Source organism: Trichoderma harzianum (assembly GCF_003025095.1).
Source record: "Trichoderma harzianum CBS 226.95 unplaced genomic scaffold M431scaffold_19, whole genome shotgun sequence".
NCBI classification, from domain to species: Eukaryota; Fungi; Ascomycota; class Sordariomycetes; order Hypocreales; family Hypocreaceae; genus Trichoderma; species Trichoderma harzianum.
Window position 1 is genome coordinate 79,991 of NW_020209267.1, and position 22,088 is coordinate 102,078.

General features: G+C 52.0%; 10 protein-coding genes across 10 annotated transcripts; 5 read left to right on the plus strand and 5 right to left on the minus strand.

Annotated features, from left to right (window-relative positions):
* Nucleotides 1-1,838: 1,838 nt before the first annotated feature.
* Nucleotides 1,839-3,022, plus strand: M431DRAFT_512986 (hypothetical protein). Its single transcript, XM_024919942.1, has 2 exons — nucleotides 1,839-2,173; nucleotides 2,239-3,022. The coding sequence occupies exons 1-2, from the start codon at nucleotides 2,035-2,037 to the stop codon at nucleotides 2,727-2,729; spliced, it is 630 nt and encodes a 209-aa protein (XP_024768909.1). The 5' UTR covers nucleotides 1,839-2,034; the 3' UTR covers nucleotides 2,730-3,022.
* M431DRAFT_276074 (hypothetical protein) lies at nucleotides 2,838-3,751 on the minus strand. The gene is made up of 3 exons (XM_024913977.1): nucleotides 3,469-3,751; nucleotides 3,114-3,416; nucleotides 2,838-3,059 (listed from the first exon to the last, which is right to left on the minus strand). The coding sequence occupies exons 1-3, from the start codon at nucleotides 3,611-3,613 to the stop codon at nucleotides 2,947-2,949; spliced, it is 561 nt and encodes a 186-aa protein (XP_024768910.1). The 5' UTR covers nucleotides 3,614-3,751; the 3' UTR covers nucleotides 2,838-2,946.
* A 732-nt stretch (nucleotides 3,752-4,483) lies between these two features.
* M431DRAFT_500325 (hypothetical protein) lies at nucleotides 4,484-5,438 on the plus strand (the record flags this gene model as incomplete). Its single annotated transcript, XM_024917912.1, has 3 exons — nucleotides 4,484-4,608; nucleotides 4,728-4,872; nucleotides 4,938-5,438. 3 exons carry the CDS (start codon nucleotides 4,484-4,486, stop codon nucleotides 5,436-5,438), a joined length of 771 nt encoding a protein of 256 aa, XP_024768911.1.
* A 318-nt stretch (nucleotides 5,439-5,756) lies between these two features.
* On the minus strand, nucleotides 5,757-6,681 carry M431DRAFT_486861 (benzoquinone reductase; the record flags this gene model as incomplete). Its single annotated transcript, XM_024916434.1, has 3 exons — nucleotides 5,757-6,089; nucleotides 6,179-6,424; nucleotides 6,655-6,681. The coding sequence occupies 3 exons, from the start codon at nucleotides 6,679-6,681 to the stop codon at nucleotides 5,757-5,759; spliced, it is 606 nt and encodes a 201-aa protein (XP_024768912.1).
* A 2,656-nt stretch (nucleotides 6,682-9,337) lies between these two features.
* Nucleotides 9,338-10,692, minus strand: M431DRAFT_10121 (hypothetical protein; the record flags this gene model as incomplete). The annotated part of the gene is made up of 2 exons (XM_024911301.1): nucleotides 9,338-10,597; nucleotides 10,669-10,692. The coding sequence occupies 2 exons, from the start codon at nucleotides 10,690-10,692 to the stop codon at nucleotides 9,338-9,340; spliced, it is 1,284 nt and encodes a 427-aa protein (XP_024768913.1).
* Nucleotides 10,693-12,415: 1,723 nt separating this feature from the next.
* On the minus strand, nucleotides 12,416-13,853 carry M431DRAFT_486863 (hypothetical protein; the record flags this gene model as incomplete). Its single annotated transcript, XM_024916435.1, has 3 exons — nucleotides 12,416-13,491; nucleotides 13,570-13,736; nucleotides 13,816-13,853. The coding sequence occupies 3 exons, from the start codon at nucleotides 13,851-13,853 to the stop codon at nucleotides 12,416-12,418; spliced, it is 1,281 nt and encodes a 426-aa protein (XP_024768914.1).
* Nucleotides 13,854-14,410: 557 nt separating this feature from the next.
* On the plus strand, nucleotides 14,411-16,418 carry M431DRAFT_10123 (hypothetical protein; the record flags this gene model as incomplete). The annotated part of the gene is made up of 2 exons (XM_024911304.1): nucleotides 14,411-14,593; nucleotides 14,652-16,418. 2 exons carry the CDS (start codon nucleotides 14,411-14,413, stop codon nucleotides 16,416-16,418), a joined length of 1,950 nt encoding a protein of 649 aa, XP_024768915.1.
* Nucleotides 16,419-17,114: 696 nt separating this feature from the next.
* M431DRAFT_47007 (hypothetical protein) lies at nucleotides 17,115-17,858 on the minus strand (the record flags this gene model as incomplete). The annotated part of the gene is made up of 5 exons (XM_024915422.1): nucleotides 17,115-17,161; nucleotides 17,248-17,321; nucleotides 17,397-17,438; nucleotides 17,526-17,583; nucleotides 17,690-17,858. Coding segments are annotated over 5 exons (390 nt in total), but the record flags the coding sequence as incomplete, so codon positions are not given.
* Nucleotides 17,859-20,112: 2,254 nt separating this feature from the next.
* Nucleotides 20,113-21,171, plus strand: M431DRAFT_276467 (hypothetical protein). The gene is made up of 4 exons (XM_024913978.1): nucleotides 20,113-20,179; nucleotides 20,260-20,623; nucleotides 20,711-20,785; nucleotides 21,041-21,171. The coding sequence occupies exons 2-4, from the start codon at nucleotides 20,367-20,369 to the stop codon at nucleotides 21,087-21,089; spliced, it is 381 nt and encodes a 126-aa protein (XP_024768917.1). The 5' UTR covers nucleotides 20,113-20,179; nucleotides 20,260-20,366; the 3' UTR covers nucleotides 21,090-21,171.
* Nucleotides 21,172-21,252: 81 nt separating this feature from the next.
* M431DRAFT_10125 (hypothetical protein) lies at nucleotides 21,253-21,567 on the plus strand (the record flags this gene model as incomplete). The annotated part of the gene is made up of 2 exons (XM_024911308.1): nucleotides 21,253-21,397; nucleotides 21,455-21,567. 2 exons carry the CDS (start codon nucleotides 21,253-21,255, stop codon nucleotides 21,565-21,567), a joined length of 258 nt encoding a protein of 85 aa, XP_024768918.1.
* Nucleotides 21,568-22,088: the final 521 nt, after the last annotated feature.

Consider the following 22,088-nt stretch of genomic DNA (forward strand, 5'->3'; position numbering starts at 1 on the left):
TTACCATCGCGACCAACGCGGTGACCAGGGAGCACAGTCGTCCCAACTGACGGCGTCGGCCGTCCGCCTCTCGACAATGGCTATCGCCCGACATGTCCGCTAGCGACAAGCATCTTTGACCGATCCAAATAGCTGGGCCATCGAGCCTGGACGGCTCACGTTTGTGCTGCACGTGGATCACGCGTGTGTGCTTTGGCGCTAAGCTTGGTTTGATGAAGATAGGGGACAAGATTTTATCCCTTGAACAAGGCGCAACTTGACAGACAGGGCATCTGGCGCGGCGATCGTTATTACGGGCGACTAGCGCTAAAGATCTCCCAATGGTCTCGGCTGAGAGGCGAGAGTCTAATCGGGGATAGCCAGCGTTACACGGCATTGATTCATATTGCACGGCTGCTCTGCCCAGAGCACAGAGAAGTCGATATGATTGATCCAGTCGGCCGGTAACGGGGCGTTTGTGCTGTAATGTCTCAGGTGTCTCAGAGTATTATGTGTCCGCTGGCATTGTGTCGTCTGTCCGTGAGATGAGATGGTGGCCAGACGGTACGAGGACGCGGCACGAAGTACGAGTACTGTAGCACCCCATGCTTCTATCACAAAAGTTTCAATCGCTTTCCTGAGATTTTTTGATGATTTCTTTTAGAACCCAAATCATCATCCCTGTGATTACAGCTATTCAGCAGGCACACTGGATTGGTTAATTGTCTCCGTAGAGGCGAGTAAGTGGAGTTTGTCAAAGACGTCGGCCGCACGTCTGTCCCGATAACTGGGGGGTTTGAAGTTAAGAAAGACAACGGGGGTAGCCGAACAAGGCAGGGGAGGACACAGCCACAGGTCATGAACTTCTTTTTCCCTTTGTTTTCCCCTTTGAAGACAAAACATACAACCCAGCTTGCATGCCTGCCGAAGCACGGCACTTGTATCAGCGAGGGAATCTCAATCTCAATATGCAATTTCACCAAGGGTCAATGTGGTGCGACAGCAATGATAGACATGCATATGAAGGTAATACAACTCTGTGCTAGCAGCAGAGCATGTAGCTTTCTTTCTCCATTTCCGGCGCCCAACGGTCACAACTCATTTAAGAATAGATGAGCTAGGCAAGCCAGTCTCGTGGTGGTAGGCTGACACGGCAGAAGATGAGGTTCCCCTCATGTGATTCTCGCTGTGGTGTCTCTTCCCAGTATCGGCGCTGGCGAGCAATCATGATACCCTGCAGTAGCACTCCTCCCAAAACGGGCCTCAAACTAGGAAATATGCAAACTCAAATATGACGGGATGCAGAGCTAGGTGGACAGACAGGGTTCCCGAGCTGCAGGGTTGCCAGACGCGCCTCTTTTCCAGCGCTTGGTGGAGTCATCCTGGCCAACTGCCGGGGTTCTATGGCAGCAAAGCAAGTGGGGCGGCGCACCTCTGGCCCAGGTCAAGGTGGCTAGTGATGATCATCATCCAAGGCTTTCTCCCTTTGGGATTGGTAGAGCGAAAGCAGACCCTGGTATTCCTGAATCCTGCCCTCCGCATTGTCTGGCTTGCCATGTAACAGCCTTGTCGCCCAGAAAACCGAGCCACGAGCCACTGTGGCAGAGGCAAACAGTCTGGGCCAGTCAAAGATGAGCGGCTCCCGCAGCCCAAACAGGTCTTTGGGCGTTTCAAAGCGAGCCGCCCAATATCATCATCGGTGTTGTCCGTAGATGTCATACGAACACATTGGGTAAAAATAGCTCCCCACCGTTGCCAAGGCGTCATAGGTAAATTTGCTTTTTAAAGTAGACGGGCGCGGGCGGGCTCATTTTTGAAATTTGATGCTGTTCGTAAATTCGTAAACGCCCCAGTCGATAATACCATCTTTTCATCATGGGGACACTGAATTGCACGTCCGCACCCGAGTCCACCCCCAGTGATTCGGGTGTCGCAGGGCAAGGAGTACGTTGACAGGCACTCGCGACAAAGAAATATCCCGTGGAGGAGCAGTGCTTGGGGCTCCCCTATTGCCCGAGCCGTGTTGACCGTTGCCAACATATTCTCCTTTCTTTCATGATCACGGCCGGCCTGGCCATCATCCTATCTGCGAGCGTGATTCTTGCAGACTTCCGAGGCAGAGAGTCAACAACCCGGCGAAAATTACTGAATGGATACAGCGACTCACAGATCATGCAAGGGATCGGCATCCAAAGTAAGCTGCACGCACGAACCCCGGATATCTCCTGGTAGCACGACGCTAAATGAAAGGCTTCGCAGGCGTTGGTTTGGCCAAGATGAACTCCCTTGTACCGTATCACTTCTTCCTAATCTGGATGCTTTCCCTCCTATCCATGGCAACGCACAATGCTACGCTTTTGGCGCTAGTCCGAGACTATCGTCGCGACTGGGTGTTGAGATGGATGAGACAGTTGCTCATGTTCGTCAACCTGGCACTGTCGACAGTCTCCGGGGTCTTTGTCCTCCAGACCGTGGCCAAGGGGCTGGATAAGTCGACTCTTCCCGTGGCATGTGTCTGGAAAGTTGACGGAGAAAAATCTCCGTCCAATGCCGGGCTGTCGTATGTTGGTACTATTGCGGCAATGGCGGGAAATGTCATTATCTTCGTTCTTGCGACGTGGTACTTGCATAGTCGGAAGCAGAAGCTTTACAGGATTGTGCAGATTGTAGGATGGATCCTCATGGCAGCTGTTGCCATTGGGGCTGCGATCCGCATCATTCTGCTTTCTCAGGCGTTTGGGCATCCGTGAAGCTAAGTGACGAGGGGGAGAAGGACTGGAGCTTCGGCCAGCTTCTATCGATGCTTCTTCTCGCCCTGCCCGTCGTCTCTGTGATTGAAATCTATCGCGGAGAAATTAAAGTAGCGCCCCCTGTTGGAGACGAGCGGCAGCGGCTATATGACGGCGAGCTGGTATCGGATCCGCTGGCAACCAATAGACATCGTGATAATTTGATATTTAAGTAGGATTAGAGTACATGAACCACCACTCCCAAAGCTTGCTTCAGCTGCCGTCGTTTCATATTCAGCGACCCAGTGGGAATAATATCGAGTTGTCGAAGGATTGCGTCAATTCGGACAGCTAGTCAGAGAATATTAACCATTTGCATACATCCAGCGGTATAATAAAACTTACTAGTCATCCTGTCAATCTCGGCGGTAGTGGTAGGGCAACCGACGATGATATCACCAGTAACCATGCTGTATAACGGATGGATTGTCATATTATCACGAACAACAATACTGTTCTGAGATCGAATAGACAAATTCCAGTTTGACGCTGTTAATCTTTTGTCTATATTCGTAGTTGTCTGGTTGATTTGCCCAACGCGCAGACCCATATCGTTCAATCCATCGAATATCTGATCCATTCTGGCGTTTATCTGATCCATTCTGGCGTTCATCTGTTCCATTCTGGCGTTCATCTGTACTATGGCATCTATTACTAGGTCAGCACCATTGTCAATACTTCTCGAGCAAGTAGTACTTACCATGCATAGGCGTCAAGGCTTCATGCACAATAGTACGCATACGAACTTCCGCATTATGCAAAGTAAGAACAGGAGTGTCTGCGTATAAATCGATTTGGTCCGCTGCATGTCGCAAACCAGTAGCAGCAGCATGGAGATTTGCCATAGTATGAATCTAGTCGTAAATAAGCGGGAAATAATGAGAGAAAGAATCAGATGAGCAGAGGGGAAAACGAAAATGTTTCGCTGAAGAAAAGCAAAACTCACTGGAAGGCGCGTCATGATGTTGCGAAGAGTTTGAGGAAGTTGCGATGCATTCACAGTGAGGGAAGTTGCGCCGCTGTGTCCACTGTGGGGTGGCCAGGAAGTGAAGGTGAAAAAAGAGAGTGCGGGGGTGGCCAAGGAAAGATTCATTGCTATAATTTCTGTGCAAAATTAGAGTTTATGAAACGAATCTGCGCAGCGGAGCATAAAAAAGAGGCAAGCAGCGGTTTTATTTAATACGAATACGTATATAGTCAGGGACATACCTACCTTGTATGGATTACCGTTCTATAATGGTGTGATTTTGAAGTTGGAGAAATGAGTTCGGCAGACAAGAGCCGCGGGCAGCACTTGCCAAGTGTGCAGGTGATAGGCGGTATACGTTATCTCGCAGGACTCCATGGAAGGTACAGGCTGTAGCTTGACAAAGCATTGAGTAAGGCGCGTAACAAGCTCCCTTTGTACGTACTGGTTCTTCTTTCCTCGCAATGGTTTACGAAACAGAAGTGCAGGAGGAGATCTTACCATTAGGAAGGCAGGTAAAGGCAGAGTAGGCAGTTGGCAGGTAGGGGAGAGACAAACTGAGAGACAGGTCGAAACTGCCTTCTCAATCACCAGCTTCAACAGAGTATTCTCATGCCTTCTGCCTCTTGAGTCTTGTAGAAATGTAAACCGTTCAAACTTCATGTAATGGAACCAAGATTCGCCACTATCCACTGACGGCTTGACCCTTGTTTCTCGCATTTGAAGATCGCCGCAAACCAACGTCACGATGTCACTCAATCGGACCCTATCTTTGGCCTTTGTCATAGCAGCCTGCCTGTTTCTCTATGCCCTTTCCAACCAGTGGGTTAGCGCAACGGCAGAGGCCATCCAGGGGAATCTCGTCCCTCATCTGTGCGTATTGCCCCTTAGAACATCAAATACCACCCAGCCAAGTGCCAACTGAGCTCTGGCCAAACATGCAGCTGATAGCACTATAGAAGCAGCTCCAGCGACAAATCCTCCACCAGCAGACGTCCAAACTTTGAGCAGATTGCCCGAAAATACGGCACCGATAAAGTCACCACGCACAAATACCAGTTCATGTACGACAAGTACCTATCCAGCATTCGAGATGAAGAGTTAAAAGTCTTGGAGATCGGACTCGGCTGCAACATGGTGAGCACAGACGTCTATCAGTTTTGCTATGCCGATTCGGCCGGTTTATAACTTTTTTTTTGCAGGACTACGGCCCAGGGGCGTCCTACTACACTTGGCTTGAATACCTGCCATTCGTCGATCTCTACTTCATCGAGTATGATAGGCAGTGTGCCGAAAAGTACCAAGACAAAACCGCCAACGCACATGTGTTCATCGGCGATCAAGCAGACACCGTCTTTCTTGCAAGGTTCTCCGCAGAAACAACGGCAGATGGCTTATTCGACGTCATTATCGACGATGGTGGTCATACGATGAATCAGCAAATCGCATCTCTCGAGGTCCTCTGGAAAACCGTTAAACCCGGAGGTCTATACGTGATTGAGGATCTGCAGACCAGTTACTGGGAATCGTTTGGGGGAGACCCTGCTGGGAAGGGATCGTCGAAAGAGACTACGATATCTTATTTATACCAGCTCATCGACGACTTGATGATTGGGAAGAGCGCAAAACAGATTAGCCACGACGTACTCTCCATCGATTGTATGGCGGAGATTTGTGTGCTACGAAAGAAGGAACATTTGTAATATAGTCACAAGATGATGCCGTAATTAGAAAGAATAATGTACTTCAATTCTATTGCATCTAGGTACTAGGTATTTTGTTGGATATTAAAGCAAAGAATTGCAAGGGATATAAATTATATATATATTTTTTAAACAGGTTTTCGACTTCCATCACATGATGGAGCACTTCACTGGCAGACCACAGAAATTGTCCTTGCCATCCTCTCTCTCCGGGACAGGCTCCTGCTTTTGTGCGGGAGCATTATTAGCAGCAGGCGTCGATCCATTGGTAGGCGCAGCAGTCTTAACTGCGGCCTTCTTCTCCTTGCTACCATGTAGTCAGTTGGAGAGAGACTCGGCAAAGGCCTGGCCCTGAGTGGTGGCGATTCGGAGCTCGAGCTCGCTGGGCTGGCGGGCACCAGTGGGGCCGGCAAAGGTACCGGCGCCCCAGGGGGAGCCGCCGTGGACCTCCTCGAGGTTGGTGACATCGGGGAAGGTCTTGGCGTAGCCAAGAGGAACGTAGATGATGCCGTGGTGAGCCAGGGTGGACATGGCAGAGATGGCGGTAGACTCCTGACCACCGCCGGGGGTGCCGGTGGAGATGAAGAGGCCGGCCTTCTTGCCCCAGTAGCCGCCGGAAGCCCAGATGCCACCGGTCTTGTCCCAGAAAGCCTGTAGTTGAGATTTTGTTAGTGTTGCTGTTCTATGCAGAGTAGGACAGACTATGATCGTCTTATCATGCAGGATTCATGAAAACATACCTTCCACTGGGCGGGGAAGTTGCCGTAACGGGTGGGAATGCCAAACAGGAAGCCGTCGTACTGGGTGAGGACGTTGGGGTCCTCAAGGACGGGGATGTCGGTGGGCTTGGCGGGAGCGTACATCTTGTCGAGGACCTCCTGGGGGAGGGTCTCGGCAATCTGGTAGATGTCGACCTGAGCGCCGGCGGCCTCGGCACCCTTCTTCTCGGCCTCGGCGAGCTGCCGGATGTGGCCGTACATGGAGTACTAGATATGGATTCACGTCAGCAATGGGTTCATGAAGGGCATGGAGTAGCTGTGAAGAGGCATTGGGAATAATTGTTTGATGGTCGTGTTGGAACAGGTGTTGTTGATGACTTCTTTCAAAGTTTGTGTTGCCAATTGCTGTGAGGGGCAGCAGTAGCCCAATTGGGTAGATGAAGTAGAGAGGTAGGAGTAGACAGTGAGATGGGCATCGAATAGAAGCTTCAACTTACGTAGACGATAGCAATCTTAGGAGCCATTGTGATTATTATGTAGTGGGGGTATCTCAAAAAAAGAAGAAAAGAAGATGCTTGTTCAGAAGACTGTTTGTGATTGTGATGAGGCTTCTAAGTTTGGCAGAGGGGGACCCTGAGTTCTTATAGCTGAGACGAGAAGGCCGGGACAGCTGGGGGGACTTGGAGACGCGGAAGAGGATCAATTGGCGTTAGTGGAAAGGTTACGGCTGCATTCTCGGTAAGGTAACCTGAACCAAAGAAGTGGTGTGGACGCCTTGCTGCATTGGTTGACCTGTACCTACAAATCATCTAGGCCGATGAGATCATGGCACCCGCAAGGTACAAGGTACCGGGGCTTGTCAACCGATACGTGAAGCCTCGTTTCTCCTCTCCCGTGCTGGGCGTGGCTGGAATGTGTTGGCCGCAATTGGTAATCAGTGCCCCCCTACTTTTGGCAAAAGAATCAGACCAGCCCAAAGTCATCATCGTGTCAGCATTTGCCAGCATTTTGCCATCGAGCCTTGTCTCCGCGTATCGGTACCTTGTTGACAAGTTTCTGTTCTGGGCCTCTTCTCTCTGTCGTAGGGCGGCACTTGTCAAGCACCGCATGGCAAATCGAGCAACATCTCAGCATTACTTCAGCCTGACAAACTGGTAGCCGCACCCCGCATGTGGATCGCGGGTGGATAGAGGGGTTTGCCGGTGGAGTCGGGCAGAAGCTTAGCTAAAGCTTTGATAAGTCAGGACGCGCGCGGCTCGAGTTATTTCAAGGTGGGATGTCTGGCCTTTGTCTTTTGCAGGCTGTTTATTAATGATTCTTGTTTATATTTCCTTCTTCTTTCTTCTCTTTGCAATCAATTATGCGAGATACGCGATACGACTACCGGTCAGTTCGTGATTGCGGAATAAAGTCGAAATGAGCCGTCGTCACAGAGATCCCGGCGAACTGCAAGTTTGATGTGGTGGGGCCATCACCAGCGAGAGAGCTCCCTTGCTCCCATCGAGAGACGCCATGAGGTCCCCTTGTTCAACTGAATATCTAAGCTTACAGGGCCAATTTCTAAGCAGCAGCAACAGCCATGCATCGTTTCATCTTTCGAATCGCACGAGAATCTGTTGTGCCGTGAACCGGGTCGCTGGGGGAACCAATTGATGCTAAAGTCAACAACAGCAACAACAACGGCAGCGTTGGTCATCCAGCTGTCTCTCCGGCGTCTGCCTCTTACCTCTCTCGGCGTCTCTCAGCATTTCACCAACCAAAATTCTGCCGCCAGTTCTTGGGCCGCCTACTGCCACCACCTCATGCAATGGCAAAAAACTTGAACTTGCAATCACTCCCTCGGCTACGTCGCCCGGCTATCGAGCAAAGCGCCACTTGGTGCTGCTGACCTGCATCGCGCCAGTGAGACCGAGCGCAAACACAGTCCCAACGCCAAAAAGCTTAAAAAAAAAAAAAAATTCGCGGTGTCCGCTCAAGGTCCACTCCAGCAGTCCGCTCGACAGAATGAACGGGAGAGACAAAAAAAAGAGCTTAAATACGATATACTGCCATCATGCTCGAAATCAGATGGGAGACTCTGTTCGAATTTGGCAATTGCTGATCATCTACGAGGGTTCTCTGGCATACGAGTACGTCAACCGCATCCTTGATGTTCCGACACGGAGCGAGTCCCGACCCGTCCCCCGATCCCGTCCTTCCCCTCTCTCACTCTCTTTGTCTCTTCCCCCTCAGCGGCGACGCGACGCAATGCAAAAACCGAGCTAGAATGATACGAGTATACAGAGAGAAGCAACTGAGGCCGCAGAGGCCGCAGAGGCTAAAAGAGGCGAGATGGTTCGGCACGTGAAATTGGTCTAAGCGCTCCATGTCCAAGAGAAAAAAAAAAAAAAGAAGGATATGCCCAGCCCTGCGGGGAGCGCGACAAGCCATGTGCCGAAAAGCCAATAAAGTGATCGATTCCGCAGAGCTGCAGAAGATGCATTTACGACGAGCGAATCGAAGAGACACAACAGTTCCTTCGATTCCACCAGACAATGGCGGTCAGTTGGTTGTCTCAGACATACCCTGTGTCAAATCTCCTTCTCAACCGCATGTTAAACGCGTCTTAACTTGAGAACATCCGGGCTGTAATACCTCGTAGAATGAAGCAGAAGCATGGGCGCGTCTTGTTTCTGCGGTCCACTTGTCATCACAAATGACACTTGCACCTCTTCTTTAAACTAAATATGTAGGATTCATATGCATAACCCCAAAGGACGACATCCCATAGGTGGAAAATAAAGGTAGGCAACTGTAAGTAATATAGGCTATAAATGGTGAGACTTCCTATGCTGCTGTACTATTCACATAAATCCACACTCTTCGATTCATCCTTATTTTCTATGCAAAAGCACCCTCCCCTTTCCTCGCCAAAACACCGCCCATGAAAAACACAAATAGAGAGAGAAAACCAAACACATCCATCTCCGAAGAGGGACTCAGTATGGACAGTATGACGCCCGCTTCGCATCCGTTTGCAATCCAAGCCAAAAAAGTCCAAGCATTAGAAATTGAGAAAGAAAGAAAAAAGTCATCCATAAAATCATAGCTTCATTCCCGTCGATACACACACAATGAGGTAGGGAGAGAGGGGGGGCGAATATCGGAAAGAGAGGCTTCCATATTCTTCGTGTTGGATATTTACTGTCTTTGCTCAGCCGGGTCGTGCTCCGACGGCGGCTGTGCGCTTGGAGGCTCGACCGCAATCGATGGGAGCTCGCTAATTCGCAGACTCGGCAGTTGAGGGATGCCACCAACACCGCGAGTGGACAGTCGCCGATTGTCTGTTGAATTGTCCTCGCTTGAAGCCGACACAAGAGATGGCGACGGTGGGCTTCGCTGGCTCCTTTGGCTCCTCTGGCTTCTCTGGGATTCCGTTCGATGGTGCCCGGGGTAATCTGGCGGCGGCTCGGTTATATGCGACAGTGGTCGATCTTGGAAGTCGTCGTCGTCCAGAGAAACATCTTCGTAGCCTGGAGGCGGCATTGCTTCCTCGCCCAAGTCCGCCTCCACAAGCTCGGGGCTCGACCCTGCTCTGGCTTCGCTCTGAGCCTGGCCCGGGGTGTTGGTATGCGAGTCTCCCGACCGGGTCAATGCGGGCGAGGGGAAGTTGCTGTCCATGCTGATGACGGAACCCACGCTCATTCCACGGCCGTGCGCCTGAGATCGCACATCAGCCATGCCGATGCTGGCAGAGTCTGAGAGCAGGCCAACGCGCTCGCTCTCACTGCTGTTGGCACGGATTCTTGTGCCGTCGTGGCGAGCCAGTCCAACGTCCGCATAAGATACGCTCGACACGGAAAGATTCCTGTTTTCCTTTGCACGCTCCATTTCCCGTCGAAGTTCGTCGATAGCAGTGCTGTTATTCGCAGCCCGGGTGCGCACACGGATGTCTGCCAGGGCCGCAGTATCGCCTCGTCGTCGGGCTTCTTGTCGCTCCGCTCTCCGCTGCTGCTGTTCTTCAATCATCTGCCGCCTCGCAAGCCGAATCTGATACATGCTCTCCATCTCTTCATCACGCAGCGCTTCCAATTCTTCTTCGGTAGGCAAGTCGACAATGACATCGATACCATCTCTCTCGCCTTCTCGCCCTAGAACCTGCTCGTTGGTTGAAGCCATCTGGCGGTAAGCCGGCAGGGTCATGACCGAGCGAACCGAAGTGTTGCGATCCACGTTGCCAGCGGCGGCATTGTTGCGGTTTGCCGAAGCAGATGGCGGGTTACCAGATCGACCACTTCTTGGTGCCGTTGATGAGTTGGCTGCACGGGAGGTGGACGCTACTTCGGTGGTGTCGTCGCCATGGGCTCGCTCGTATTTCGCCTTTTTACCCTTTCTTCTTCTCCTGATGCATATTACAAGGAGTGCGAGAGCGGCGACTCCAATAATAGCGGCTATGATGATCTATGAACAGCGCCTTGGGGTCAGCAATCTAGAAACTCATGCGTTCCTCATCTCTTCACTCGTAGACATACAATTCCTATGATGCTCTTGCCCATCCCGTCCCGCCTCACTAGCTTACGAAGGTGGCGAGCTGATTGCGACAGCTGTGCGCTAGCATCAGCACGTTGCGCCGTCCGACTGTGTAGATACATCCTCGCCGGCCGCGAGAGACATGTAGGAGGACGAGAGTCCGATGGAAGCAAGGGAAAAGGAGGCAATCGACGGATGTTGGTTTGTGACAGAGTAAGATTTGCGTCAAGAGCCCTTTCACGAGTCTACTGTCCGCATTGGGTCTATCGTCCGGAGGAGCGGCGTGTACAGTCAGCTCCAACGGCGCCAGCGTCTCTCCAGTGACCCAGGATCCAAGCAGATAATGGAACGGAGGTGCTGTACGAGCTCAGCCCGTTAGCGAGGTGGGCCGGGGGGGGAGCGTTGACTGTGTTTTGCGGTGGTACCCGGTGCGGGGAACTGGCGGAAGCAATCGCACGATATACGACCAAGGGGACGGAAACACAAGAGGGATGAAAACAATGCTTGCAGGATGAGGAGGAAAGGGATTCAAGAAGGACGAGAAGAATCGTGGCGGGAAACAGGAGATGCATGGAGCGCTGGCCTGATTCCAGTCCAGTGGGCAAAGCGTGCTAACTCGAAGCCCCGAGGGCCCTGAGAGGCGCCCGGCGATACGCTAAAGGGTGCATGTCAGCCCCATTCATGACGCTTTACGAGGAGCCTCGAGGCTAAGCCACTGGACACAGCCAACATGGCGACCCCCCGGTTGTCCAGCCACGCTTTTTAGGGCTGGCGAGCAAACTTGACCAACGGTCCTCGTAAAGGCAAAGGCTAGACTAATGCATCATCATTGGAAGTCTGGATGCTTGCCATTGGCGATTGGCCGTGTGGAATCACTGGGCTGACACTATCCTCCGCCCGCAGACGAACCTTTTTGGGCTGCCAGTTACCCGCTGGACGGGCCGCCGCTTTGCTATTAATGGCTGCATATGTACGGAGCATGAGGGCTTGAATTCAATTGTGTTGCCTGGTAGTATTTGCTAGTCTAGTGCGTCTTGTCATACACGTTCTGTGGTTGCGTTCAGGTCGACATCTCGAGATGTAAGATGTGATATCGGACGGGTGGCACGAGCTTTGAGATCGGATGGACAGTCGAGACCTGGGTGGAGAAACAAAGACGAAGGATCCCGTGCGTAAGAGTGATTGCAACCTGCTTGTCACCCATGATGATGATGAGGGATTGTCGCTCCAAGGACTGAATCGCCGCTCGCAGATACCCACCTGTACATGTCATCAAAACCCGTGACGTTTTAGACTGCCGATGACCTCTCCACTGCAGCAGAGGATAATGTAATTTAATATTAGCAGCAGCGGCATTTAATATTAGCAGCAGCGGCATCACTATTGCGACAGCTTGCACACGCATCCATGATAGCTTCAGGCAAATCTCATCGTCATCTCATCCCGAACATCGAGTCTCACCGCCAACACACCACTTACCCTGTAATAACTGTAATAACTTAAGTCAAAAATAGAAGCAGTGCTGACACCCTTTGGCCAACTAAGGTAGCCATGCCTAAATCTGGAGAACAAGGTCAAATGATGAAAGATGAAAAGCGGAAGCAAAAGATAACAGTATTCGCATTAGAACGTCATGTGACAAAGCATCTCTTTGGTAGAAACCCGGTACTCCTCCTGCCTGGATATCCCTGCTACGCATTTGAAAATCACCCGACTATCATATTCCCGTCTCACACACATATCCCGCCTCTATCCAAACTTCTTTTCAAACTTCTTCAGCATGCCCGTCACGCCTCTCTCGATCCGGCCCGCGTTTTCCTCAAACTTTCCTTTGCCATCCTGCTTCGGCGGCTTGTAACCATGGGATGCTTCGGCTTCCGTTGGTCGATATGCCTGCTGATGTATTGAATAATCTACTGACCCAGGCGTGTAGCCTGACTGGGAATATGAGTAGTTGGAGTACCCGCCTGGTGGAGGGCCGGGAGGTCCAGGAGGTCCAGGAAGGCCTTGATTTGCCACTGGCGGCTGTGATGCCGGTGGTGGAGGAAGACCTGGCGATGTTGGGAAACCTGCCCCATAAGTGCCGGGCAGCCCGGGTGAGGGCAGAGCCTGCGTTGGCATCGTCGCGGCTCGATGAATTCCAGGGTGGACGGGTGGTGCCCCGAACTGAGGAGGCGCAAGCCCTGGGCTGGTAATTCCCGGCGCAAACTGAGACGGAATGCCTGGAGTAAAGGGTTGCCCGCGATAATCATATGCCACCGCGACCGCCAGAGGATTGAGAGGGTCCTCGTCCGGAGGAGGCGTCTTCTCGCGATGGCGGATGGCCTCCGGTGCAGCTGGCGCGGCGGGATTGTAGGCCATAGGCGCAAAATTGGCCGGCTGAGGCGGCGGCGGTGGAGGCGGCAAGGAGATGCTTGGTGTCTCTGACGAAACGGCCGAGGCATCTCCAGGACCCCCGGTCGAGCTCTGCGAAGTCGACTGCGACGAGACAGCGCCGTTGCCGTACTGAGGATCCGAAATGGCCGCGCTCTCGAGCTTCTGGACGACGGAGCTCATGCCCGCGGGCTGAGGCGGCGGGCCTGGCTCATCGAGAACCTCGACCTGGGCAGGCGGCAGCACGCGCCTGACGCCGTTGATGAACTGCAGCGCATCCTGCTGTGTCCAGAAGTAGACGTCGAGTGAGTGCAGCTTGTAATGATACTTGTTCTCATTGCGCGGGTCATAGGTGGGGAGATGCCACTCGCTCTGATCGACTGAGTCGGCGACGGTCAGCGAGACGGCGCAGTGCTGCTTGTACGAGTACCGAACATGCGCCTGATCGAGGACTATGCGAAGAAGAAATCAACGTCGTTAGACTGACTCCACGAACACGGATAATGAGGTTGCGACTGGTCTATTCTTACATCCATAGAATGCATCCTGGTCGTCTGTTCCTGGATTGTTTGCGATCTCAATGCGGCATCTCCTCTCGCTGGCATTCTCAAACAGATAGACATATGATCCCTTGTCGAATCGGTGATGGCGAGGCTTCACATTTGCCGGAGAATAAAAGTAGTGTACATCTCCAAAGCTGCAAGTCTCGGCATCAGCATCAGCATCAGCAACAGGTTGTAAGCACATTCGATGGATTGCGACCGTCATCCACTCACAGCGTAGCTACGTTCTCCTCACCTGGCCGAGCTGCCATCTTGTCTGTCCGCGTCTGACAGCGATAAACTCCAGACGTCACCGGGCAGCTTGAAACGAAGCGGGTGAGAATTAAAACTCCGGGCCCCCTTGAGCTCTTTGCCGTATGCAAGTTGCTCTTTATACGCACTCGACGACCCTTATTTCTCAAAGCGAATCATGCAATCGCTTCAGCCATTTGGGCCTATGAGATAATGGCGTCTCGGCGCTTATACGTCCTCACAGTGAGGGGTGTGAGCACAGGCTGTGGCCAATGGCGAGCGACGGCCGGGAGTTCTGTCACAAAGCCCTCTGCACAAAACCCCGCTGAAAGCTGCTAGCACAGACGGTCGAGTTATGCCTAAAAGCGCTGAAGATGCCCCAAGCTTCCCACGTGATACCGTGTCGGTATCGTATTTCCCGCTCTTCGCGTTAGGCAACGCGCTTCCACCCTGTCGGAATTCCGCTCGTGCGCCAAATGCTTTATTTACCAGGCTGCGAATGTCAGCATGATACAAATAACCCCTCTTGCTGTCTATTACATGATACTTGGGACTGCGACTTGATGGCCCCATCGATATGACGTCTGCGGAATCTACGGAGGATTCAGCGCATCCTGAAGAAAAGTCACCGGAGCAGCAGCCGGAGCATCAAGAGGAACATCAAGAGCAACACCAAGATGATTCCCTCAAAACTCTCAAATACCACCTGCTCGGGCCTTCGCTGACCAAGGCCGGCCAAGACAAAGTCGATCAAAGCAAGGTTTCTGACCAGAATCTTGTCTCAGATCGGAGCCGTATTTGTTAACAAGCAGATTCAGGTTTCGGAGATTATTTACAATGCGTCCAAGGGATCCAAATTCTTCACCCGTGAAGAGGAACGAGACAAGATCCTTACGAAAAAGATTGAGCAGATTCTGTCCAGGAAGAAAAAACTGGAACAGCAAGATTTGACGCGCGACCTGCGAAATGCCGACCGTCTCCTCGCGGAGCTCGAGCTGTCCAGAGACCTAACACAGCACATAGTGCATCTCGACTGCGATGCCTTTTTTGCGGCCGTGGAGCTACTCGAACGGCCCGATCTCAAAGATGTCCCCTTTGCAGTTGGCGGTGGTGTTCTCACTACGTGCAACTACGTCGCGCGCCAGTTTGGCTGTCGATCAGGCATGGCTGGCTTTGTTGCTAAGAAACTTTGCCCACAACTCATCCTTATCAAACCAAACTTTCACAAGTACGGCGCAAAGGCTCAAGAAGTGAGGGAGGTGCTGGCGAACTATGATCCGCGTTTCGAAAGCGCCAGCATAGACGAGGCATACCTCAACATTACGGAATACTGTGACGAACACAATATGGATCCAGCAGCAGTTGTGGAACAGATGAGGAAGGAAGTCCATGAGAAGACGAGCATTACAGTGTCGGCAGGAATTGCTGCAAATGCCCGGCTGGCAAAGATCTGCTCAAACATTAACAAGCCGAATGGACAGTACGTCCTCCCTAGCGAGAGAAGCGCCATCATGGCGTTTATGCGGGACTTGCCAACAAGAAAAGTCAACGGAATCGGTCGAGTCCTTGAGCGCGAACTCTTGGAGATTGGAGTCAAGACATGCGGCGATCTGTACGAGCAGCGGCAGTATCTGAACCGGCTATTTGGAGACAAGTATTATGTGTTTCTCCTCCGCTGCTATCTGGGACTTGGCCGCACAAAGATTCAGCCCGCAGAAGAGTATGAGCGCAAAAGCGTCGGAACGGAGAGTACGTTCCACGACATATCGGACCCTGCAAAGCTGAGAGACAAACTTCGCTCAACGGCTGAGGCTCTGGAGAAGGACCTGAAAAAGAATGAGTGCAAGGGCCGCACACTCTGCATCAAGATAAAGCTTCATACCTTTGAAGTTTATACCCGACAGGTCGTCCTGCCAAAGTCGATACAGCTTGCCGACGACTTGTACAACTATTCATTGCCGATGCTTGCGAAACTGGAGCAGGAAATGCCAGGCATGAAGCTGCGGCTCATGGGGTTGCGGTGCACACATCTAGTCAGCACCAAGAAGCCTGATACTATGGCATTCTTTGGTTTCAAGCCTCGCCGACAGGATGCTGGGGAATCGAGTGATGCTGGGATGGTCAAGAGGAAAGCGAGTGAGCCATTGGAAAAGGAGGACGAGTGGGAAAAGTTGGGCACAGATGACGACGATTTACTGGAAGATTTAGACGACAGCCTGGACAATGTACCTCACGAACACGAGGGTGAAGAAGACGAGATGCTGCAAGACCGAAGGCATGGGAAGGAGATTGTGCCCAATCCACCTCCTGAACGCGGGGCTCAACCGGAGGAGGACTGGTGGGAGTGTCCGATATGCCTCCGCCCACAGGCGGCAAACGAACGACAGTTCAACGAGCACATCGACTTGTGTTTGTCTCGACAGACAATTCGGGACGCGGTCCAGGCTGACGACCCGAAAGAAACGAAGCCTGTCCCGCCTGACGTGAACAAACGGCCCAAGCTGACGGAGAAGAAGCTGACAGAGAAGAAGCGGGGCCGTCCGCCTTCTACGGATCCCAAGCAGAAGAAGCTTTCTTTTTTCTGAATGAGCGCATGATGGGTTACGAAAGATTTATCATGGATCAAGTTGAAGATACTCTGCCGGATGTCCTTATGACATTCGTGAGATGCGAATCTCAAAGAAATGTTCATGTGTCCGTTCCAGAAGCGTTTGACATAGTTCAACAGCCAGTCAGAGTTTTCCATGATGAAATACTGCATGGGTTCAGGCTCTGCCTCATCCCAGAAGGATCCACCGTGGACACATCCAGCTACGGCATATTCCATATCCTCTTGTGGTAAATGACGATGTCTAATTCTGTTGGGACTTTTTGGAAATGGCCTTTTGGATGTAACGATGCCGTTCGCGTCGCCTTATCCTAGGGCCCTACCTCCACTGATCTACGAATATCGACTGATGCTTGCAGTTTCTGCGCATGGACGTTGCTACGGATGGGGAAGTGATATGACGTATGGAAGATGAATGGAAAGAGTGTCTAATGAATATTGATGACTGGAAGACGATCACATCTGGATAGAGTTGAGCTCTAGTATTTGACGGAAACGTTTCATGTACTTTGGGGATCCGCTATGCGACCAAAAGGAAAATATTTACAAATCATGTTCTCGTTTACAGCTCCCCGTGGCCCTCATCAGTGTCGGCGATGACCGTCTTGGCAGCATCGACAGCCTCGGAGGCAACGCTGGCAACCTTCTCGGCCACTTTCTCGGCCACAGGTGGCTCGGGGGCCTTGACGCCCTTGATCTCCAGCAGCTCGGTCTCGAAGACTATGACATCAATTAGTGGCCTGATATTCGATACAGCGTGGGGGTTTTCAAGTTGAAGAAGGGAGTGAGGGCAGAGAGGGACGTACCGAGAGTCGAGCCAGCCGGAATAGGTCCCATGTTGCGGTTGCCGTAGCCCAGCTCGGGGGGGATCGTGAGGGTTCTGGAAGAGTGATGTAATGTTAGCCATTGGTAATTCGAGCAGTTAGGGGGGCCGGTGACGCAGTGTTCTCCTTACCTCTTCTCTCCAATGCACATGTCAAGGAGACCCTGATCCCATCTAGAGTGGCGAAAACCCATTAGCTTCTAGTCGCAATGAAATCCCAACGACGTGGGGGGAGGGGAAGGGGGGAGTGTAGAAACGAACCCCTTGATCACCTGGCCAGCACCCAGCTTGAAGGTGAAGGGCTGGTTGCGGTCGTAGCCTGCGAAACAAAGTGTCATGTTAGCCACGGACCTCGAACTCGAAACAAACAGAGATCGTCATCTAGACAGGTGGGCAGATGACGAGGGGGAAAGGGAACAGCGTACTGGCATCGAACTTCTTGCCGTCAGCAGCCAGAGTGCCCTTGTAGTGCATGGACAGTGTGTCGCCCTTTTGGGACTTGCGCTCGCACTCGACGGCGTGGGTGACCTCGATCTTGAGGTCCTCGGCGGCGACGACGCCAATGGCGCAAGAGGCCAGGGCGGAGAGGATCAGGGCTGCCTTCATGGTGGCGAGTGTGTTGTGTGGGTTGAAAAGAGATGGTGCGCGGACTGCGGAAAGAAAATGAGGCGAAACCGGGGGGCGTGGGTTACGTCGATGAAGGGGAAATTGGGTTACGTCGATATAGGGGAAAAGGATGAAAGAGAAGGAGGGAAGAGAGAAGAAGGCGATGCTTTCACAAGATGCAATCAATGCTAATGCGCGGCCCAGCTGAGGGGCTTTGGCCAAAGTGGCCAGCTATCCAAACTCCACTGAGCTTCCCGATTCGAGTGGATTGAAATCTACTTTGGCCGTTGGAGATGGCGGAGACCATTGGCCAATGACATCCATTGATTTCGCCCGTCTGGCTCCCCCGCCAATCTCAATTCCCCGGGGTTGTTGGCTTCAATTGCTCCGTTAGTGCTTCATGTGCCTTACAATGGCGTTTTTACTCATGGCCCGATTATGATGACATTGTTAAATATTCTATATGGGATTCTGCGCAATGGCATATCGTATTCGTTGGCGGATTGTGAAATGTCGTCACCAAGAGGCAACCCAGCGCCGTGTTTTATCTCGCGTGATCCAAGTGCAGCCTAAAACAACTACAACTACTGAATCTCAAGGCCGATGGTAATTGGCCGGGTTTGTCCATCTGGGGGGATGCAGCAGAAATTATTGAGCGCATATACATGCATGGGGGAAAGAAAAAGAAGCTTTTGGTACGTCATGGCCCTGCTGGACCCTGTACCGAGGTCATGTGGATGGGAGCAAAGACGATAAAAAATCGTAGAAGACTTTGCGATGATGCTATTCAGGAGGCCCCAGCGAAAGCGAATGCAGTCGCCTTTTGGCGAAACAGCTTAAAGTAAACAACGATGAAGGATTCAAGGTTACGTAGATGAGGCGTCTTTGGGCCGTACGATAGCGACGTCAATTCGAGGTACTGCAATTTTAATCTCTTTGACAGCTGAGCCCGAAAAAACTCAATGCATCCCCAACCAATTCCTCAAGGTATGACGTAGTTGAGCCCTGAAAACAACCCCCAATTCAGGAGCCACACTATCAATGCAAGGCTACTAGGGAGCCTGATTGCAAGAAGAGCCCACATGACTTTTTGGAACTCGAAGCCCAGACAGGAGTGGCGCCATGCCAAAGAGAGGCCCGGTTGTGGCATTTCTCGATTCTGTATGTGGACTTGTCGATCAAGGTTCCGGTTCCAATAGACGTGCCTTGCATCGTGAGGCCCTTTCCCCGGAGGCGCCTGGCTAGCCCCGTTCTGTGCTGACCCAAATGATCCCACGCCCTGTACCAAGGGTCTTGTGTGGGCGACAACGTTCTCCGGAAGGGGTGTAGTTGGGCAGAAACGGTGAGAGAAGCGAAAAGAAGTTGGTTGCACGGTATGGTCAGAAGAAGGATGGAGTGGGAAATGAAGGCCCATCTTGTGTTGAGAATCCACGTATAGCGGACGAAGCCGGTGGGAGGCCATGCCGGCATCACTTCCGCGAAGCAGCATCGTCAAAGTCGCCGGTTGGCGTCTTGTCTCCTAGTGCTAACGAGATAATTGTACGAGTACGGAGCAAGAACAACTCAACACTATCCAATACGTATGGCCTTCTTACAGTTTCCATGGCATAACAGGGCTTGTCATGTCGTCACCAAAAAAGAGTAACAACACAGCCTACTCCCATCGTGGCTTATTCACCCACGACAAGCCGCGGGACAACTCACAAGCAAGGGGCCAAGAAAAAAAAAAAAAGTCGAGCCCAGTCAGCGTCCGGCTTCATGTCGTACAGCGATTGATTCTTCGCATTTGACCCTGGGAGCGATAATCAGACGCGTGACATGCGCTGCAAGTAGGTAGTCTAATTCCTGGCTGGCCTTGTGGCACCCGCGAATGCACGAATGCATACGCATACAAGCCCGTCCTCCCTCGCAGCTGCGGATGCGGCTCCCACCACCCGCAGGCCTGTTCGCTGTGAAGAATTCCCAGCCACAGCCACCCACTAGAGAGAGAGGAGCGTGAGGGGAGAAAGGAGGGGTATGTAGAAAAAGACAAAAGAAAAAAAGCAAATAGGCCAATCCCGACTTCCATCCTCAACTTTGCGAATCCCTTTCTTCGACTTTCTATCGACGACTCATCAGGGACCGCTGATGCCTGCTTTTGCGCCTTGTCTGCCTAGCAGGTCCAGCAGGGCCTAGTAGAGTCTGGACGGCACGGGCGAGGCGCTGAGCAGCGTGGCTCGTGGGGTCACTTGGTTTGACTACGAGTACCGTCGCTGGCCGGGTACCTGTGCAAGAGGGCGAACGCACTAGAGTCCGGCAACTTGGTACCTGTCCGCTAACACGCACTCTGTGACGGACCCCTGTGGCGCCGTTATGCACAGCTGTACTGTTGAACTGATTTGCTTGACAGGTACCCGCGGATTGGTAGCGGGCTGGCTGTGCTTGGCATCTATCCCATCCTACCTCTGCCATGTTGCACGTCTTACCAAAAACATTCACCGTCGGCGCGCAGCCGCCATGACTGTGACTCGAAAGAAGGCAGACGCGCATCGGGAATCTAGGGCTCTCCATCTCTTTCTCTCGCTCTCACTGCCGCTGCTATCCCCCAGCCGTCGCCGCTTCACTGTTGTGGCCATGCTCAGACCCAGTCCTCCAAAGTGCCGAAACCTCCAAGCCCCAACTTCTTCACTCGTTCCCAGTCCGTGCCCTCCCCCATTCGCCCTGCCTAACGGAAACAAGACACCCCCCTGCCACTCTCTCTCCTTCATCATGAGGTCCGTTCAAAGCCCATTTTTCGCCACGCCTAGTCCTTGAGCTTTTTTGGGTTCTGACGATTTTGCTTTTTGTCCGAAATGGTCAAGGCCAATCATGGTCGATTGCGGCCCCTGTCTGGCTGTCCCTGTTTTGGGGAGGGCCTCGGCAGATCGCTTCACGAGGTGTGTGTTTCCGTTGTTGAGGCCTGAGTCACGACGTGCTGGCTTCTGTGTCAGAGCTAGGCCTAGTACCCGTTATTGTTGCTGCTGCCTCACCCTACGCCCTCTTCGCCCTATCTGCCTATCGTCTCGAGTGAGCATGCTGTCAGTCTGTCAAGTGTCCAGACTGTCGTGACGGCAGTGCAATCTCCGAGTACAAAATAGCCATGGCCCGTCGTCCTCAGGATGCACCCTCCCTTTCCTCATCACCTCTATTAGGATAGATACGAATCAAGCAAAGCATTACCTACCAACAACAACTATATAACAACTATTGCTACCGCTACTACTCTTCTCTATCCTCTCTTGACTATCATTGTTATACCAAACTCACCCTTAGAGTTCCACCTCTCCATCAATCATCAACAACAACCAACCAACAAACAAACAGACAAACAGACAAACAGACCAACAGACCAACAACTGTGACAATGTCCAGCCAACGCAGCGTCTATGTTCACCAGACCAGCTCTGGCCCTTCTACCGCCAGCTCTTCCAGCCGTTCCTCCAGCTCATCTGCCCATTATGCGGCATCCAACTCCCGCTCTGTCTCCAATGCCCGCGAGTATGATGCCGGTATGCCATTACACCCAACATCTTCTACCTGCCGCAACATGCTAACAAGTCCTGTAGAAGGCCGTTCTGCTCAAGTAGTCCGAACCGGTGGCTCTGTCGTCATCAACCACCGCCGACGGGACTATGAAACGGATTCTCCTTCTCCCCGCTACCGTGGTGGCTACCAGTGATGTGACCTCCATCAGACAACTTGCAACTGCACAACTTCACAACCACATACTGGGACACAACCCGCTTTCGGGGAGCCAGCCGAGGCCTAGCTTGGCTACCCTCTGCTACAATGGCTCCTCTACACTTCTACTCATAGAACCGCATGGCGCTGTTGGCGTTCTTTTTTGACTATTTTTAAATCTTCTTTACAACTTTACAACTTTGGGATAATGGCAACAGGACATGGGCATGGGAATTGCATGGATATGGATATTGTCATGGATATGACTTATCGCTTGGGAATCGACGATTATAGCTAAGCGAAGGATGGGTGGCGTTATTGATACGAAATGCAGTTGACATTTATATTTATATTTTTATTTTTACTTTTCTATCCTATTTATGAAACGAAACAATCTATCTATTCATGCATATTTCTGAGACATTTTCCGGCGAAACGTCGTCAGCTCCTTTTTTCTTTTTTTGTCTTGGGAAAAAAAGCTCCGTGGGTTCAGGTTGTCTTACAGCTTATCAGAGAACG